General features: G+C 46.7%; 2 protein-coding genes across 2 annotated transcripts in view; both read right to left on the minus strand.

Annotated features, from left to right (window-relative positions):
* Positions 1–1,786, minus strand: part of Sec62 (SEC62 preprotein translocation factor) — a 28,621-nt gene extending 26,835 nt beyond the window's left edge. Inside the window, exon 1 of the mRNA XM_075951002.1 lies at positions 1,676–1,786. Within this exon, the coding sequence (XP_075807117.1) occupies positions 1,676–1,711 (36 nt within the window). The 5' untranslated portion in view covers positions 1,712–1,786. The remainder of the gene's footprint in view (positions 1–1,675) is intronic.
* A 3,412-nt stretch (positions 1,787–5,198) lies between these two features.
* LOC142836604 (ral guanine nucleotide dissociation stimulator-like) lies at positions 5,199–7,595 on the minus strand. Its single transcript, XM_075951003.1, has 4 exons — positions 7,253–7,595; positions 6,685–6,732; positions 6,019–6,219; positions 5,199–5,343 (listed from the first exon to the last, which is right to left on the minus strand). The coding sequence occupies exons 1-3, from the start codon at positions 7,585–7,587 to the stop codon at positions 6,030–6,032; spliced, it is 573 nt and encodes a 190-aa protein (XP_075807118.1). The 5' UTR covers positions 7,588–7,595; the 3' UTR covers positions 5,199–5,343; positions 6,019–6,029.
* Positions 7,596–20,385: the final 12,790 nt, after the last annotated feature.

Below are 20,385 nucleotides of genomic sequence, written 5' to 3' on the forward strand. Positions count from 1 at the left end.
GAAGTTGAAGTTAAAAAAACAAAACTTCCAAGCCCTTGCTAACTAGTGGAGCTGGAGTACAAACAAGTCCATGATGTCTGAGTGGCCCCCACCTTAGAGGGCTATAAAGACTCTTCACCTACTTTCCTGCTTAACATTCCTGTTCATAACTGAAATATGAGCAGCTATTTAAAAAAGCACATTATTACCTTTATGACAACATTGAAGAGCAGATGAAACTGTAAAATAATGTGTATTAAGGAGCAAAAAAGTACAAATTTGTACTGCCAGAGGTAAATATAGGCAGTACAGGAGGTACAACTTCAACAACTTCAATACAAATTGTAATACAGAGCCGGGCGATGGTGGCGCACGCCTTTAATCCCAGCACTCGGGAGGCAAAGGCAGGCAGATCTCTGTGAGTTCGAGACCAGCCTGGTCTACCGAGCTAGCTCCAGGACAGGCTCCAAAGCCACAGAGAAACCCTGTCTCAAAAAACCAAAAAAAAAAAAAAAAAAAAGTAATACAATAACTATCCATGTTAGACCATAATACTAAATTTCAAAAGCCTAGGGATAGCATCATCAGAAACTGCTGTTGTCTTGACACTTTGGTGTAAAGACCTACGTGAAGTTGGAATATGTCTCTAATTCCCTTCTGTACCCTGTTCAAAATTACTGTTACGGCAGCCAAATTCCAAACTTACTGAGTGTTAGTATCTTTGCCACAGTATTTAAAAAGGTTTCAACTTTAACTTACATAGTTCAAAAAACCTGAAGGCCAATTAATCAAGAAAACTTTACAAGGAGACATAAAATGAAAAAAGAAAAAGCCATCTTGAGCGAGGAGCAGAAAGACAAGATGAGACAACTTGTGACTGGGTTATTAACAATGTAGCACACGCCACCAACTTATTACGCCTTTGGGTTTCTGGGTGAGATCGTGAGCACTCGTCACATCGATATTTAACCCTTATGGATGTTCAACAAAGAACGAACAACTGGGAGAGCACTGCGGGAAGAGATGCACAGATGACATCCATCCGTGCGGGTGAGGGGGATGGTATGCAGGGAGGAGGCTGACGAGCTGGCATAGGAAAGGTGCCACCAGCTCATCGCAGCACCGACCTGGCTGGGTTTGTTTACATCGCGTCGCCTGGAAGAAAGCCGGCGAGCGTCCAGTAGGCTGTGCGGTTAAAAGAACTCCAGAGAGGGAGGGGAGGGCCGACGCCACCTAACATCTGCACGGGGAGCCCGCAGGCCGGGCCGGGGGCAGGTGACCCGGAGCACAAAGCAGCGGCTCGGTCCAAGGGTCCGCCCTCCGCCGCCTCCCACCCCAGCCACCGTGGCCTTAATTTCGACAGTGCCAGGAAGAACGGGGAAGGGACAGGAGGCCCGGAGCCCCGCGTCCGCGCTCCAGAGGAGGCCGGCCTCGCCGCGCAGTCCCAGGCCCGCCGCCGCAGGAACGCGGGGGCGGCCGCGGGGTTCCGAGCGCCGCTCCTCCTCCCTCCCTTCCTTCCCCGCCGCCCCGCAGACCCTGCGGACGAGCGGCCGGCAGCAGGGCCCCGTCGCAAGCCCGTCACGGCGCCGCGACCCCGCGGAGACATCCTGCCGCTGCCCGCCCACTCGGACGTCTTCCCCGCTCCCTCTGCCTTCCGCCGCGCCCAGGCCCCCGACCCACGGCTCTGCCAAGCTACCTGGATCCGCTTCTTGTGTCGCCTGCGTTCCGCCATGTTGGCCGCTCCGCCCGGTTCCTTCTGACGTGGAGCCTGGACGGGGAGGAGGCGGCGTAAATCTCGCGAGAGCGCGGCGGCTCGCGGCCCGTTACGTAACCCGCCGCGGGCTCCGGGCTGCGGGAGGCTCTCTGATGGCTGCGGGCTCCGTGCTCGCCCGGGACGGCGGAGGCGGTCGCGGACTGGGTCCGGGGACGGCAGGCTGCGACGAGCTCCGGCTCTCAGCCCTGACGGGGCGTCCGAGTCACCCGGCAGGTTCCCGGACCCCAGCCCTCGGAGGCCGTTCCGGGGAGGACACTGGACCGCGGGGTCGCACGGCGTCCCCTGTGGCGCTTCCTGCCCCAGCGAGCCCCGTCGAGCCTTTCTCAGTTCCACGTAGAAGATGAAAGACAACCGCAGAGTCAGCTAGAAGCGCATTTAGCGATGCGTGGTTGGGGACCTCAGTCACCAGCGCTTTCTCAGTGGGAGGGGTTGGTTACACCGCTGCCTTCCCAAAGCTTGGGATGTGTTCCACTCCCCCAGGTCCCTGCTCAGAAGTCATCTTCAGAATCCAGAAGGCAGGAAGAGCCCAGGGCAGTTAAGATGGAAAGAGCAAGGCAGCGTTGGGATGCAGGAGACTGCAGGCCACTTCATTCTGGCGTTTGTTTACTACGTGACTTGTTATTTTAGAGCCTTCTAGACCAGAGAGAAGTGCTCAAATTGATAAGCGCTTAGATACAAATTCCCGTGACACTGGGGAATTTCAGACCGTTGTAGCTGTAGAAAGTTGGGGACTACAGACAAGCAAAAGACAAAGTTGAATTCTACCACTCAGGTCTGTTGACCATTTTAATTTTCTGTAGTCATTTATTCCCACTTTATATGTACACCTGGTGCGTGCATGTTGACTTTCTCCATTTTCTCTGGAACAGCTTTCTTCAGTGAACACCCCACAGTCCTGGCTCTCTGACATCCTGAGTGAGGCTTCCTTTCACAGCCCTATGTCGGGGCTCATGGGGCCTTCCTGAAGAGGATCTGACTCTGCCACCCATTGCCTGACCTCAGCAGCTTTTGAAAACCTTGTTAAAAGTCCTCCCTGCCCACAGGTAGCTGAGTCCTCTCTATCAATCATTAACCAAGAAAATACCCCTATAAGACTTGCCTGCGGGCTAATCTGATAGAGGCATTTTCTCATTTGAAGATAGCTCTTCCCAAATGACCCTAGCTTGTATCAAGTTGACAAAAAAACTAACCAGTACACACCACACCCATTATCTGTCTTAATAACCTCAGGTTTGCCCATATAGGCAAAAGCCGATAGGCAGTGTGCAATGGCATCTTTTGCTCGTTCTCCCGAATGCTAGGATGTTACTCCTGAGAAGGTGTCTACTGATACACGGACAAACTTAAGTTTCCCTGCGGCGGGCAGGTATGTAACATCCATCTGTCCAATGGGCCCCCCCTTTACACTGTGGGCACTTTCCTGGTCTTGCGGTAGCTCCCTGAGGGAGCTGTGGACATTTTATGTTTAGGGCACCACAGTTAAAGTAGGTTTTATCCCCAGTTGTCCGTGGTCCTCGCCCTGGCAGCGGCAATCACCTGGTCCTGAATTAAGTGCCCATCAATATCCCAGAAGATCTGAATGTATTCATTTAAGTTTTTTACCTTTTGTGTCCTCAAGGCTTCCTTACAGTATTTATTTGCATTCTCAAATGCCAGTTGCTTAACTATTGGGCATAGTTGTGGACACATCGCCAAACCATTTCCCGGCCAACTGCAATAGCCTATCCACATAGTCCTGAAATGGTGCTGAAGGCCCTTGTCAAACTTTGGACAGCTGATCCCCCACAGCCCTGTTTGGCAGGGCTTTCCAAGCTTTGGTAGCCGCAGCGGCCATTTGGAGATATATGACAGGATCGAGCACAATTTGATCGGCCAAGTCAGCATAAGCTCCTGCTCCAGTTAGCATGTTATATTGCGCTGTGCCAGTCCCGCTTGAGCATTTAAGCTGTCCCTTTTATCTCAACTTTCTGTGTTTACAGGTGTTGAGCCACCACACTCGGCTCGGGGCTCTTGAGTACGTCAGCCTTTGTTGCCCAGCTTATGCATGTAATGTGGAACATGGATCTGCGCCTGTGGAGCTTGGGAGGGGAAACCCAACTTTCCGTGATCTCACACACAATTTTTACAGTTTCCTTAGTGATTTTGTAGAGCACTGAGGACTATAAAAAGATTGCTGTTATTTAAATTTTTTGAAGGTTAATATTTTACTTAGAAGAAAGGTAACCCTGAATACGTAGCGTAAGTACAAATAGCAAATAACTCCACGGAAAAGCACCTGGATGCAGGAAACTGAAAGGCAAGTATTAGGAAAGCTGAAGAAATGTTTCTAAAAATACTGTCTGTGCTATTACTTCACAGGAGAGAGGGCAAAGAGCAAAAGTCAAAGCTAGCACTCTGAAATTTTAGATTGAGCAAAAAGTACTTTTTCTGCTAGTAAGAAGCACACAGGATTGTGAGCTGATGAAGAAATAAACCCCTTTCCTCTTCATCACTGGAAACTCACACACACACACGCACACACACTCAGGCATATATGCATGCACACACACACACGCACACACATACACACATACACACCCACCCAAACACACACACACTCAGGCATATACGCATGCACACACACCCACACCCCACACGCGTATGCATGCACACACACACGTACACACATACACACCCACACCCACACACACTCAGGCATATATGCATGCACACACAAACACACGCACAAACACACGCACACACACTCAGGCATATACGCATTCACATACACCCACAACCCAAACGCATATGCATGCACACACACACACATACACACCCACCCGCACACAGGCACATGCACATATGCACGCACGCACACCCTTCCACACACGTGCGCACAAATTTGCACCTGAGTCCCACTCCACCCCATGCCCAGCCCAGACACCTCCCCAACCCCCCCCCCCCCGCCATGCCTTCACCATCCTTCATCTTGCTCCATTAGGAAATTTGGTTTGCTGGTAGGGCTGCATTTTCAGTACTCCAAGATGTACTATAATTTTAGCTTTTACCAATGCCACTGTCAAATGCCAGGTTTCAAAAGAGCATCAATGTTAGATAAGCTTTGTCGATGCACACAGGATTCCGAGGGAAGGGAATGTTTGTTTATTTGTCATTAAACTTCCTGATATGACCTTCATAATGTTGCACTGAGCCTGATTGGCAGCATTTCCAGGAGTTCACAATTTCACAGCTAAGGTTCTGGTCAAGGTCACAGAGTTATTTATTAACTTAATATAAAAGACGCTTTAAAAAGATTATAAAAAGCAATCTGACCCCGCTACAGACAATAACAATAAGACACACACAGGGGTTAAGGCCAGCACTAAGTCAACAGGGAGATCAGGAGGGTGCACTATTGTCATCTGTGACACATCTGATGATTAGCATGTTCTCGTGAGTAAGGCAGCTTGTGAGGAACAAGAAGGAGGGCATGGCTGAGGTCGCTGAGGGCAGCTGATGGAGGCGGCGGCACCATGCGCTCCTGGCTCCCCCAGTCGTCCTCTTCTCCACAGAGCAGCAGCAGAGTTTTCGAGGTCTCCAGATGTGTCACCCTGGAACCAGACACAGTTAGTTCGATGACTCACAAACACCACAGGAAATAAGAGATCAGGAGCTATCTGGGCCTCCCCCCAAGCTCCTCTTTCTAACCCTTTCTTTATCTCATCTAGTGACCAAATGTGCCTGACAGCTCTCTGCACCTGCCGAAATATACTTTTTTGTACCTTCACATGCAACAGACACCATGGGGGTTGGGATCTAGCAAGCCTATCCATAAAATTCATAGTATATTATACCGCTCTTTGTCCATCAACATTAACCCTTCTGTTCCCTTGCTCATCATACACCCCCGTGTATGGCAAGGATTCTTTTGCTGTAGTCTTATACATTCCCATACTGTGCTTCCCTATCCCAGAGCTGTTCCTGAAGAGATAATCCTTGTCTTGTAGATATAAAGAATATCATTATCATAAAAGAGATCGTGCAAAGCCCATATCCTGCATAGCCAGCTAATCGAGAAACCCATCTATGCCTCAAAGGCGGCCTATACCGGGCCGTCTGCCATGGACCTCCAGGAAGCCTGGTCCCATAGGACACGCAGCTCCCATCCAGCATAATGGCGTATGTCATGTCACACAGACGACACTGGAGTCGGTGTGGCAATCCCCCAATCATTCCTGAGACCTGAGACCAGGTCCTGAGACCTCCTCCCAGTGTCAAGCACCTACCTGGCTTGTTGTTAATCGCTCTCCTCTGAAGTTTCTGAGAGCAGTCTCATAAGGAGCTCGTGCACCCGTATGAGGACGTCCGAGTACGGCAGATGGATTATCAGGTAGGTCTTTACCTTCTTCAGCGCAGACATGCCGGGTGTCGTGGCAAAGTCCCCGGGGAAGACGCTCGTCCACGTGTCCAGGAGGGTGCAAATGGTGCTGGTGGAAAGGGACAGACAGGGCACCCAGTGGCCTGGACTTTCCTTTGCCACCCTGCCCAAGACTCCGTGCATGTGAGACTGCAAAGGAGAGGCTATCCAGCCCTTAGCCATACAATGAGCAGGGCTGAGAGGTCCATGGGAGCAGGGAACTCCATATGCCCCATGATCAGGCTCTAATGGAGCACAGCTGAGCGAGCCTTCACGCCATGGACTGAGATGAGGGTAGTAGAGTCTCAGAGGGCCACCGGAGGTCACAGGCTTTCCCCATATCCCCACTTGGCAAGGACCGTGCCCATGCAGTTCTTTTCACCCTCCAGTCAATGCTTAGACCTCAGTATGGTGTATGGTGGTAGAAACGTGGAGCGTGAGCCCCAAGCATCGGCCATCCCTCACCCTTGGTACCCAAGGGAGCCCACCCTGCAGAGCCAAGGCCTTTCTTTCTCATGTTGTAAAGCTCACTTACTTCTTGAGCTGCTCATCCTCCTGGCAGCCGGGGCGGAAGCATGCATACCTGGAGGAGATCAGGAAGGATGTTACCCGTGGGGTCCCAGTTCCCTACCTAAAAGACATCTGGGGAGCCTGCTGACTCCTGGAGCAGAATCAAAGTCTCAGGTTATTAGTTCACCTGCATTCTGTAGGTGCTTCAAATATGTTTGTGCAGTATGTCTACCCGGACAGCTCAGTGGACACAGGTTCCCTCGGATTATCCTCCTGGGGTCTCCACTCAAGACCCATCTCTATCGGGTGCTCCAATATGAATTCTAGAACCTCCTTTACAATGGGAGAAGCGCTTTGACCAATGCTTCAGGAAAACTGGCCAAGGATAGAGAGCTTCCTGAAGGTGCAGAGGACACCCACACTCATTAGGGTCACAGCAGTCCCTAGGGCCCAACCTGGAGGTAGTAATGTCTGACTACATGGTGCTGGCTTCTGACAAGACTCTAGCAACTAGGTAGGCTCAGAGAAAAGCAGAGGCTTCCCATAAACGACAAGAGGATGTGAGGCCTCTGAGCTCGGAAGTGGGCACTCACCGCCTGAAGATGACATCCAGCACCTGCTCGATGGTGGTATGAGCAGGGTAGGTGCTCAGGAAAGCGATGAGATGCTCGCGGTCCCCGTTCTGAAGGGAAGTGATCAGGTCTTCCACCACTTCCTCCAGATCCCCGAAGTCTAAGATCTTAGGGTCCCCTGGGACTGAGTCCTTCTGGTCCTCCAGCTGGTCCTGCGGGGCGGAGTCTACTGGGTCCCCAGGGAAGGACTCAGTGAGGTCCCCGGGGGCAGGGTCCACCGGGTCCCCGGGTATGGACTCCGGCTGGTCTTGGTCTTGTGGGGCCGAACGCATCGTATCCCCAGTGTCAGAGCCCATCGGTTCGCCAGGAGCGGCCTCAGGCTGGTCCTCCGGAGTGGAGTCCACTGGGTCCCTGCATATGGATTCCGTCAGGTCCTCCTGGTCCTCAGGGGTGGAGTGCATCAGGTCTCCAAGGACAGACTCGGTCGGGTCCCCAGGGACGCAGTCTTGCTGGTCCAGCTGGTCGTCTGGGCTGGGACCCATCTGGTCTCCAAGGACCGAATTAGTCGGGTCCCCGGGGACGCAGTCTTGCTGGTCCAGCTGGTCCTCTGGGGTGGGACCCTTTGGGTCTCCCAGGAACGAATTAGTCGGGTTCCTGGGGACGCAGTCTTGCTGGTCCAGCTGGTCCTCTGGGGTGGGACCCTTTGGGTCTCCCAGGACCGAATTAGTCGGGTCCCTGGGGACGCAGTCTTGCTGGTCCAGATGGTCCGCTGGGCTGGGACCCTTTGGGTCTCCAAGGACCGAATTAGTCGGGTCCCCGGGGACGCAGTCTTGCTGGTCCAGCTGGTCCTCTGGGCTGGGACCCTTTGGGTCTCCAAGGACCGAATTAGTCGGGTCCCCGGGGACGCAGTCTTGCTGGTCCAGCTGGTCCTCTGGGGTTGGACCCTTTGGGTCTCCCAGGAACGAATTAGTCGGGTTCCTGGGGACGCAGTCTTGCTGGTCCATCTGGTCATCTGGGCTGGGACCCATCTGGTCTCCAAGGACCGAATTAGTCGGGTCCCCGGGGACGCAGTCTTGCCGGTCCAGCTGGTCCTCTGGGGTGGGACCCTTTGGGTCTCCCAGGAACGAATTAGTCGGGTTCCCGGGGACGCAGTCTTGCTGGTCCAGCTGGTCCTCTGGGGTGGGACCCTTTGGGTCTCCCAGGACCGAATTAGTCGGGTCCCCGGGGACGCAGTCTTGCTGGTCCAGATGGTCCTTTTGGCTGGGACCCATCTGGTCTCCAAGGACCGAATTAGTCGGGTCCCCGGAGACGCAGTCTTGCTGGTCCAGCTGGTCCTCAGGAATGGAGCCCATAGGGTCCCCAAGTACAGAACCAGTCGCGGGCCCCGGGATCGAGTCTGGCTGGTCCCCTGTGGTGGCGCCCATTGGGTCCCTGGGGCCAGACCCCGGCTGGTCTTCCCATGCTGAGCCCTTTGGATCCCCGGGGACAGAATCATTTGGGTTCCCGGGTACAGAGTCCTGTTTGTCCTCCGTGCCGGAGCCCATCTGGTCCCCAGGAAGGGAGCCCATCGGGTCTCTGGGGAGGGACTCCAGCTGTGTCTCAGGGGAGGAGACCATTGGGTCCCTGGAGAGGCACTCCTTCTGGTCCCTGGGGGCGGACTCAGTAAGGTCCCCGGGGGCTGACTCCTTCTGGTCCCCAGGGCAGCGGTTCTTCTGGTCTTCTGCCACCTGAGGAGAGATCAGGGTGGGTGGTTCAAACTGGCACAGGACTGCAATTCACGATTGGTTATTATCATTCCACGCTCTCCTGACCCCTTCACTCTGCCAAACACCAAGAGTGAAATTTGGGAAAACCGAGATTTCAGAGTGGTTACCTGGCCTACCTTGGTCTGGCTCTCGCTGCCCCTTCTCATTTGGCCGAATGGCCAGAGGTGCTGGCGCCAAGTTCGAACCAGGCGGCTCCAGGCACCTCCTACGCCATGCCTTCTTTTCTTCTTTCTTTCATTACTCACGCAGCAGCAACTCCACCAGCTACAGCAACTCATGACTAATCGTCACTCTTGTCTCAAGACAAGTGAGCCTTCTGGGCTGTCTGTAAGCAGTTGGCTGCCTGGTTGCAGGTTTCTGCATTGTGATGTCACAGTTAAGAAAGTGAGGTCACTCCTGGGGTCCCCATGCCTGAGTCTCCTCACACAGGGCTTTCCTAGAAGTCTCTTAGCCCCCCTCCCTCCTTCCACGTGCACTACTTGACACAGATACAAAGGTCCTTCCTATTTCACTGCTCCTAGGGATGTCTGGGTACAGGCAGCACCTCGGCTTTACAATCTGAGCTCCTATTGTTGACCTGCATCTTGGGAAAGCACAAACTCCCAGGCTTGTTTGTGTATGTTTCATGGGTCATAGCTCTGGCCACAAATGTAACCCACTGCTGGGGTGCCAGGATACACAAGTGCAGCTTTGGGGTACCATGAAATGGAGGTGACAGTGGGAGTGGGGTTCAGGTTAGCCAACAAGTGATGGCTGCCACAACTGCAATTAAGATGGAAAGAGCAGGCAGAGTTGGGATACAGGAGACTGCAGGCCACTTCAAGTCTGGCATTATTTACTAGGTGACTTGTTAGTTTAGAGCCTTCTAGACCAGAGAGAAGTGCTCAAATTGATAAGCGCTTAGATACAGGTTCCCGTGACGCTGGGGAATTTCAGACCGTTGTAGCTGTAGAAAGTTGGGGACTGCAGACAAGATAAAGACAATATAGTTGAATTCTACCACTCAGGTCTGTTGACCATTTTAATTTTCTGTAGTCGTTTATTCCCACTTTAGATGTACACCTGATGCATGCATGTTGACTTTACCCATTTTCTCTGGCCCCAAGCATCATGCAATATGGTGGTCTGCTTTTTCACTTTTATACCCTAAGCCCATTATTTCAAAATCCTCCAAGTCTCTATTTCATATGTCCAATATAATGATTGATATGTAATTACGGTGAATTGTAGCAGCTTGACGCCTGGTCCTTTTGTAAAGTAAGATAGTTAAAGGTCTCTTTTATTTCTTAACCATTCGATGCTACTCTGAAGGCCGTCATTTCTTTTCCTTCCCACTGTGATCTGTAATTTGGGTATGTGCTGTCAGGGAGCAGGAGAATTAAGTACTTCTCACCAATTAGCCCACAATTTAGAACATAAAATATGTTTTGATTTGTCTAGTCCTTCCTACCCAATGATGATTCTGTCCTGTACTGTTTTATATGGAAGGCACTGGACTGTTTCTATAGGTCAGTTGATCTGTAAATGAAAACACTATTTCATTTAGTAGAGATTGAGTGCTTACCAAATGCAGAGGGTTAGGTCAGTACTATATGCGGCAAGGAACGGAAACTCCTTTGTGGGCTTGTGTTGGTCAGGGTTCTGTAGAGAAATATATATTTAAACATATATTTTATATGTTAAATATAACATACATGTATGTTATATTTAATCATATGTTATATTTAACATATAAAATATATATTCAAAGGGAAATATGCCATCAGGTTGCATATTACTATTTGGGTTTTCAACAATGACTATCTCACTCTGAAGACAATGAGAGTCCTGATAATGCCTCAGTCCATGAGGCTGGGTAGCTAAGCACTCCGGTCTAGTGCTGAAAACCTGGAGGATTCCTAGAGCTGTCTTGGTGTTTGGTACATGTTAGGATCTGGAGGCATTTGCACTCTAATAACAATGAAGGAATGCAGCAGCAGCAGCAGCAGCAGCAGCAGCAGCAGCAGCAGCAGCAGCAGCAGCAGCAGAACTTCCCCGTGGTACTGAAGGAAAGCAGGCAAAAGCAAGAGCTTCCTTCTACCTCCTTTTGTGAGGCTGCCAGAAAAATCCACCACTAACACTTAGGGTGGGTCTTCTCCTTTCAGATATCCCAATGAAGAAAATCCGTTATAGATGTGTCCAGTGGCTTGCCTTTCAGTTGACTCCAGATTCAGCCAAGTACAGTACCAAAACTAACCATTACGAGCTTCATCTTAAACTATGGCTTTATTACCTTCAGAAGAGATTTAATTTATTAGCTTCATGTTCTCCTTGTTGTGCACACTAGAGCACAATTGGTTTTTCTTTTTCTCTCCCATCTAGAATATTTCATTTCTCAAATCCAATATCTTCTTTCAGCTAGCATTTATTTGGTATTGACTATTGATTGTTCACATATTCTCCATCTTAGCCTTATGATACAGTATGTCTTTAACCCGCCCTTCCCCCTTTTTTTCTAACCAAATCTCTGTTCCCAGACCCTTGCAGACAACAGTGTACTGTCTTTGAAAAGTGATACTTGTGTTTTTGTTGCAGTGGTAGCCAGTACACCCCCTCCCAAGACAGGGTTTCCCTGTAGCTTTGGAGCCTGTCCTGGAACTAGCTCTTGTAGACCAGGCTGGCCTCGAACTCATGAGATCCACCTGCCTCTGCCTCCCAAGTGCTGGGATTAAAGGCGTGCGCCACCACCGCCCGTCTTGTAGTCAGCTTTTTAAAAAGCATTAAAAGGGTCAGTTTACATGAGATAAGGAAGCATACAAGAATTCTGTTGATAGGGCAAAAATTAGACGACAGAAGTTTGAACACTGAATATTCATTTTCAGTAGGAGTCTGAAGAAGGGGCTCCTCGCCTACCTACCTATTACCTGTCTGCCCTTATGAAACACCCTATGTTGTTTGGTTTTAAAATTTCTCCACGTTAGGCAGATATCGCGTGAGATGAAGAGGGGTATGGAAATGGCATAGAGGCCCCGGTCCCAGACCTTTCTGCCTTTCCCGCTTCCTCGTCCAACGAGACAGATACACTGGGTTTTGTGTGCCAAGATGGCCCTGTAATTTCAGACTGGTAATCCTTGGTTCAAACATCCAAAATGCTTCAAAACCTTAAACATTCTGAATATTGAAATGATGCTACAAGTAGAAAAGAGCATCTCTGACTTTAATGAGTTGCAGGAAAAATGCAGGCCACTAAAAATACTGTATAACATTAATTTCTAGTTATATATATCACATGTATTTGAAACCAGTACAACTCATGTATATACAAAGCTTCGGTTTCCCCATAAAAATCTGACTTTTGATGCAATTATGATCATGAGGATTTGGGATAAAGAATAGTCAACCTGTAGAAATTTCCTCCTCCTTAATCATTTTTGATTTTCCTGTTTGCATGTTCTGAAGAATTTCAGCTATACTTTGAGCACAATGTTGAAATCCTGCATGGATATGTATTTCCAGCTTTCTTCTGGATGTCTGTCTGCCCCGGGTATTGAACTAGAAATCTCCATGCCCCAGCAGCACCTTTTCCCTTCATCATATATCTGTAATTTTGGTCACTACATCATCCACCCAGTCACGCTAGAAACCTTGAAAGTATGCCAGCCAGGCCCTACTGTTAGTCATTCGCCAGTCTAGTGATTGTGCAACTGAGATGTTTGGAATTCTTCCCTCCCTTATCACTGTCTTCATCAGGTCTTGGTTACTCAGTGAACAATTACTGTGACAGCCTCCCAGTGGTCCTTAACTCCTCTCTGCGCACCGTACCTCCTTTTCCACTCTTTTTTTTTTTTTCCGAGACAGGGTTTCTCTGTGGCTTTGGAGCCTGTCCTGGAACTAGCTCTTGTAGACCAGGCTGGTCTCGAACTCACAGAGATCCGCCTGCCTCTGCCTCCCGAGTGCTGGGATTAAAGGCGTGCGCCACCACTGCCCGGCTTTTCCACTCTTGTTAACCACCCCCATTGCTGCGTATTGTGCACAGAAACTCGTATAATGGCCAATATTTGTGCACATAACCTAAGAGTTGCAGTTCTGGGCCCCCTTTTCTACTCATGACTCGCATCCAGTGGCTCAGTATGTGTTACACCATCAATGATGGGAGTGCAGACTTCACCTGAGCCATGTCTTGTCCTGACCCTGCAGCCTCATTCCTGTCCAACTGCTCGTTCTCTTCCAGATGAGTAGCACTAGCTTTCTTAGATATTTTTTTCCTAAAGCAAAACTGTAAGAGGCTTTACTGAGACTTTTTTTTTCTTTTTAGAAAAAGAGATGTATCAGACAACAAAGAGGACCCTAACAGAGACATACATGGATTCACTTAGGAAGGACAAAAGGACAAGCTGTTCTGAGTGTGGGGGCAGGGGAAGGGTAAAAGAAGAGAGCGGAGAAAGGAAGTTTGCCAGTATTTTATTGTTTTTCATCGATGTTTTTGAGGGAGAATAGTCTATAATTCTCTTTCCTTGTTGCTTCTTTGTTTGGTTTGGGTATCAGGGTAACTTTGGCCTCATAAAAAGAATTTGACAATATTACATTCATTTTTATTGTACAAAACAATATGATGAGTATTGGTATTAGCTCTTCTTTGAAATTCTGATAGACTTTTGTTCTGAAACCATCTGTCCTGGGCTTTTTTTGTGTGGGAGACTTTTAATGACTGTATCTATTTCCTTAAGGGTCTTAGATTTGTTTGTATCATTTGTACAGTCTTGATTTAATTTTGGTATGTGGTACCTATCAAGAAAGTTGTCCATTTCTTTTATATTTTACAATTTCATGGAGTACAAGTTTTTGAAGTTGACCTAATGATTCTCTGGGTTTCCTTACCGTCTGTTGTTATGTCCTCCTTTTCGTTTCTGACTTTGTTAATTTGGATATTCTTTCTCTGCTTTTTGGTTAGTTTGGATAAGGGCTTGTCTAGGTTGTTGATTTTCTTGAAGAACCAACTCTTTGTTTTGTTTTGTTGATTTTAATATCTTTAAAAATTTGTTGATATTTTCATTTACGTATAGGATTCTATTGATTTTTAGGTTTTTATTCTATGTTAGTCAAGGTTAGTAAAAAAAGAGAAACCAGCACAGGTATTTAACATGAAAGAGATGAAATTAAAGGAACTGGATGCTTTCAAAACCGTGTAGAGGTTGGAGGAGCAGCTTGGGCCTGCTTGGATGGCTGCCAGACGCTCTGGGAAGAGTCTGGACAGGGGAGTGAGTGAGTTCAAGACAGCAGTGCTGGCTTCAGGAAACTTCCCGAGAAGCTGTGATCCAGCTACCAGGAAGCCCAGATTGGAAATTTGCCTCTCACACTTTTGAGGTTGCTCTTTAGCCCACAAAGATAAGAAAATGGGCCGCAGGCAGATAAATACTCAGGCCCTATGACCTTGTTAGCCAGCGGTGGTAGGTAGATATCCTCCTCATAGTGTGGATTGTGTCCTGATGTCTCCACTGCATCTCATCAGATCTGGAAGTTTAAAGGCAGCCTGAGAAATGAAGCGAGGCTTTCCGCCTTCTGCCATGTGCCAGTTCCTCTATTCCCAATGTCACAATTTCTTCCTTAGAGTGACCGTCCCCATCTACCTTTCTTCTCCCCTAGGGATGCACTGGCATCATAGAGCACACGTGCATCCTCTTGCCATATACACGCTCATGACCATGCATTTCTGGTACTTTTCTTTCCACTTCCTACTTGTCATCTGGCTCAGCTAAATGAGTGTTGGTGGGAGAATAAAAAACAAAAATGTCCTCTGGCACTTTAGTCAATGTTTTTCTTAGAAGACAGAAATAATTCTTTGGGGATGCTTTCATTATTGCCGAAGGCTCTGCGGTCTGTGTAACTTAGAGAGAACTTTTTAAAGAGGTTCCCCAAGGTTTGACTAAAAAAACATTTCACTGTGTAAAACCCTTGGTTTTACAACTGGTCTAGAAACCAGTTGATTTTGCTTGACTTCCCAAAGTGCAAACTTACCCGAGTACAGAGCTCTGTGGAGATTGTCCCCCCAACTCAGCTAGCTTCCTACCCAGAAACTTAAGAGGAGAGGCAAGTTTTGGAAATCGTAAATCACAAAACCTTCTCTGAAAACAAAGACCAACTGATCCTTATAGGTTAGTAGATTGTAGACCTTGTTTTCTAAGCAAACCAAACATCTACAATAGTAAGAGGAGGCAGATGGGAGATGATCAACTGGAACAGATTCCTTAGGAGTTGTAGGAACCAAGAAAAACAGGACATCTAGACCTGAACACCATGTGGCGAGTAACACTCTCACCTTCTGTTATTCCCAAGATCCCCCCAAAAACCAACTCCATGGAACCAGATTCCAATCTGGCATAAGAGGGTTTTTAATATTTAATCTCGAGTTTGGACCACACCTCCAGCATGCCAATACAGTGGGTGAGAAAGTGCAGCTCTGAGCCTGGGAGGGGAGAACTTTTAAAGGGGAAACGTCATAATCAGGGGAGTTCATATCCTGTGGCTTGGGATTGGGTAAGGAGGACATAGGGTAAGGTAATTTCTGAAACCATTGGTCAGTCTTGGGGCACAAAAACCTAACAAAAAACCATTAATAACTGACAAGGTATCTTCAAGGACAGAATGCCACCTAGGAACATCTGGACCTCATTAAATTTTATGGCCCTGTTCCCTAGTTCCTTAACTGGCCATTTTCAGGCCAAATTCTTCTATGTTCAAATTCTTCTATGGCAGCACATTACTGGAGTTGAGATCGGCCCCCACTCATTATATGGCTTAAGATGAAGCCCCTTCTTTAAAATAGAGTTTGCAAAGTCAGGTCCTCACACGTTCATTGTCGTTACATGATTTTCTGACTTCTGCACTATTGCTGATGTTCTGTCAGGAGTAAAGAGGAAGAAGGCAGAATGCAGGGGGTGGGTTTTGTCTAGTTACCTAAATAATTTGCTGCAGGCTGTTATAGTTAGCAATTAGTAATCTACCCTCAAATTAAGTTATTCATGTATTTCCCTTCAGGGTCTATTTAGGAAACTGCTAAAATACAGAATGATTTTTATTCTTTTTTTAAGAATTTATTTTTATGTGTATGGGTGTTTTGCCTGCCTGCATGCCTTTGTACCACGAGTGTGCCTGGAACCTGTGAAGGCCAGAAGAGGGCTTTGGAGTCTCTGAAACTGGAGTTACAGATGGTTGTGAGCCACCATGTGGGTCTTGATTCTTGCACTGGGGCCGTGGTCCTGTTCCTTCCAGTTATCCACGAGGCCTACAGCGCTAGTCGCAAGAAAGATCTTTACTTAATTTTCTGCTCCTTCCCCTCTTTGCTGCAGCTCTCCTCCCAGGCTGGTCCTGTCCATTCTCTTCCTTATTTCTCCCCTCTCTAGCCGGCAAGACCGTCTGTGCCTTCACACCATTTTTTCTTGTCTTCATGAAGCAGGTAGTTGGTGTTTCCGTGTTTCAGGTCCTCAGTCTGTCGAAGTTGCTTGCGGCTTGCTGCCTATCTTCAGCCTCTTGCTGCCTCTTCTGACGATGCTGAAATTAGGTGCACACAGACTTATGACCCTATAATGAAAGTGACGGTCTGACTGTCAATCTCTTTTAGTTCTGAGAGCTTTGAGGACATCACTCGAGCTACTTGAAGATAGATGTCTGCATCTTTCAGTTATGTGATTCAATCAACTGTTTGCTATCTACACCTGAGTTTGACTTTCTACCAGCAGTCTGAGGCAGGTTCCAGCAGTATCCAAGTAACACATACTTGCATGGGTGTTGGGAGGGTCACGAGAAACAGTCAATATGGCAGCCTTCTCAGACCTAGGTCTGAAAGGAAGTGGAGAGACCCCTGGGCTGGAGCTGTGAGCTTTTGAAGGATGAAGAAATTACTACTCCATTCTCTTTCTTCCTTCTGCTTTGATCTTTTGTTGGTTCCCACAGTATTTCAGTTAGATATTTATTGCTGTGAAGAGACACCATTGAAGGGAGGAGGGAAATGCGAATAAAGGAATCCCACACTAGCTTCAAACAGGGTATAAGGGGTTCTTTATTAAAGGGGAACTCACAAATCACAACGGGGAGCAGGAATGGAAACCAGCATCCAGGGGTGACCAGCAGGAAGGGAGAGAATGGGCAGATCCAAGGACTTTTTGGTACCCAAACCCACTCCCAACCTGGTTCAGCCTCTCAAAGGCCATTGGCTAAAGGAGGTTCCCCATCCCCTCCCCCTTTGGTCTAAATAAGAGAGTTCCAAACCCAATGCAATACTATATACAATAAGAACAGATACCAAGTATAAAATTATAATTACTACCAGCATAAACAATATTAAGCAAGAAACACATGCTAAATGTTTCAATAATTATTTTATCCTAAGAAGTCTTAGTCTTGTATTAGAAATAGCTTGGCTAAGTCATGAGAGGAAAGTAACTGTGACTATCTACTCTTTAACCCTTTTGAGGGCCTGAGAAGGGACACAATATTAACTGAGTAGTCAGGAAGTGCAATCAAGCAGCTTCCAAAATGTGTAGTAGATGACAGAGACAACTGGCTACTTGGGCAATTCCCCAAAGTCTCATTTGCAACGTTAGAGCAACCAGCTTTGGCTAAGCTCTAGAGTAATTGACAGGCCATTTTCAGAGGCAGGAAAAATTTCAAAACCATCTTACCCTGTCTTGGCAAGATCTGGCAATCTTTTTTCTTGTATCCTGCTTGTCCAGTCCAGACACTGTGCATTTTGTCAGTGGTCGAGGCATGGGCAGTTCCTTTCCCAAAGGCCAGTTTGGCCAAGAAGAAAACAAGCTCCAAGTGGAGTGTCTTTGGTGCCCAACATTCTCTGGGAAATAGATCATTGTTGCCAGGAGCAATTATGACTCCAAGCACTTAATTGAAGCACTGATTTATAGTTCAGAGGTTCAGTCCATTATCATCATGGCGGGAGCATAGCAGCAGCAGGCAGACGTGGTATTGCAGCTGAGAGTCCTATGTAGCCAAGACTGTTTGTTTCCCAGCTGCCCAGACCCAAATAATCACACAGAAACTATATTATTTATAACACTGCTTGGCCAATGGCTTATGTGTATTCCTAGCTAGCTCTTACATATTAAATTAACCCATTTCTATTATTCTGTGTATCACCACAAGGTTGTGGCTTACCAGGTAAAGTTCCAGCATCTGCCTCCTTCAGCAGCTACATGGCATCTCTTTGAATTCCCCTTCTCTCTCTCTCTCTCTCTCTCCCCATCTCTGTTCTGATTTCCTGCCTGGCTTTAATCTGCTAAGTCATTAGCCCAAAAAGCTTTATTCATCAACCAATAAATGCAACACATATACAGAAAGACATCCCACACCAACTCCCCTTTTATATCTAAATAAAAAAGGTTTTAACTTTAACATAGTGAAATTACATATACAAAACAGTTATCAAGCAACAATTATAGTTACAATATTTAGTTCATTTATACTTGACAAATTAAAAAAATACTCTATTATCTGTCCTATCTTTGTGAGTCTAAAGTTTTATATCTGATTTATCTTTTATCACAACTAAGGAAAACTATAACAATCTGTCTTCAACTCTTCAAAAACCCCAGAAGGATATAATATTACCTAAGTAAAAAGAAAGTGCATTATAAATAACTTCCAAAGTTCTAGATCTGACAGAGAGACATCTTGCTCCCTAGACAGTCACCCAAAGTTTTTCTGTAATGTTGGGGTATCCATCTTCAGCCTGTAGGCCCAGAGTATCCAGCAGACTTTTCCATGAAGCAGGAAAGTTGAAGATTTGTTCTGCCTTGTAATGGCAAAGTTCATCAGTTGCTTTCCTCTGTGTCCTGCAGAATGTCTGGCAGTTTCTTCTGTGAAGCAGGAACCCTGAAGGACCATCTCATCTTTTAGAAAGTTTAACAGTCACTTTTCTGTGGGTCCTGAATGTCCAGTTCATACAGCATACCATTAAACAGTACAGGCAAGAGCAGTGTCTTGCCCAAATGGCTAGCCTTGTCACATTGAAGGCAAATTCCATAATGAGTTTCTTCAATGCCCATCAACTTCTCTAAAGTAATTGGTGCTGCCAGAAACACACATATCTCACTGTAAAGAAAAGTCTAAGTTTTAAAAACATTTTAAATGCCATATTCCATAGGTCTTTGACGTGTTGAAGACTATCTAACTGAAATACATCTCTGTATATCTAGAAAATATAACTAACTACAAGCTTGACTATTATTGATGACTATCTATTAATATAACTTGACTACAAGCTTGACTATTATAGATGACTATTAATCTATATAATTTTTATTTATATATTACATTTTAAAATGAGCTGCATGAACACAATACCTTAAACAAGAGCAAAAATACATATACACAGTGTAACAAAATCAATGTAAAATTTGTATCAATAAGCCAGGTGGTTTTGGCACACACCTTTAATTCCAGCACTCAGGAGACAGAGGCAGGCAGATCTCTGTGAGTTTGAAGCCAACCTAGTCTACAAGAGCTAGTTCCAGGACAGGATCCAAAGCTACAGAGAAACCCTGTCTCAAAAAACCAAAAAAAAAAAAAAGTATCAATAGACCGAGATCCACACCAAAGCAAAATATTCATTTCCATGTCATATCTCCTTTTAAATGAAAACAAACATTTATAAACAATCATTTTGGAAATCTGGGCATACTTTTCTCCAAACTGCTTCATGCTGTTTGTTAGGCAAAGTGTTTTTAGGGTTCACAGAGGCATTTACTTGGGGATCTTGTTCCATCAAACCACATTAGCCTGGAAGGAATCCACAGTTTCTCATCTTCTGCAGAAACAAAAGCAGAACCTTTTTCCCAAAGTAACATATCCTTAGGGTCAAATTTTGAAGTCAAGATACCTTTATGTTGGTTTAACTTAGCAGCCCCAAATGAAATGTCTCTCTGCATTCAAAAAAATTTTTTAAAAAAACATAATAATATACATAATTTAGAATCTGTGTATATTCTCTCTTTCTGTGGCTTATTTTTCTTTACTCTTTTAATCTATGACTTTCTGTACTCTTTTATATTACTTTTACTGTCTCTTTAAGAAGACTTTGTTTTACTCTTTAAAAGTATTTCTTTTTATAACTGTCTATATTCTCTTTCTTTTCTCTCCCAAGCCTATGCACATTTTTAAAACACACTATGATTTGTTCATAGGTTTATTTCTATCTGAATCTGTCTTTACTGCATATCTGTAATCATTTCCTAACAGGAGCACCTTTTTTTTTTTAATGCTAAGTGGACAATGTGGTTACGACCCACTCCACAGCCCTGCCTGTTTTTTCTGTCCAATCCAACATGGTGGAGGTATGTATGTATATTCACTGCTTCTGCAAGCCACGCTCACCACCCCAGTGCCAGGGACGCAGCAGGT

Source organism: Microtus pennsylvanicus, chromosome 16, assembly GCF_037038515.1.
Source record: "Microtus pennsylvanicus isolate mMicPen1 chromosome 16, mMicPen1.hap1, whole genome shotgun sequence".
NCBI classification, from domain to species: Eukaryota; Metazoa; Chordata; class Mammalia; order Rodentia; family Cricetidae; genus Microtus; species Microtus pennsylvanicus.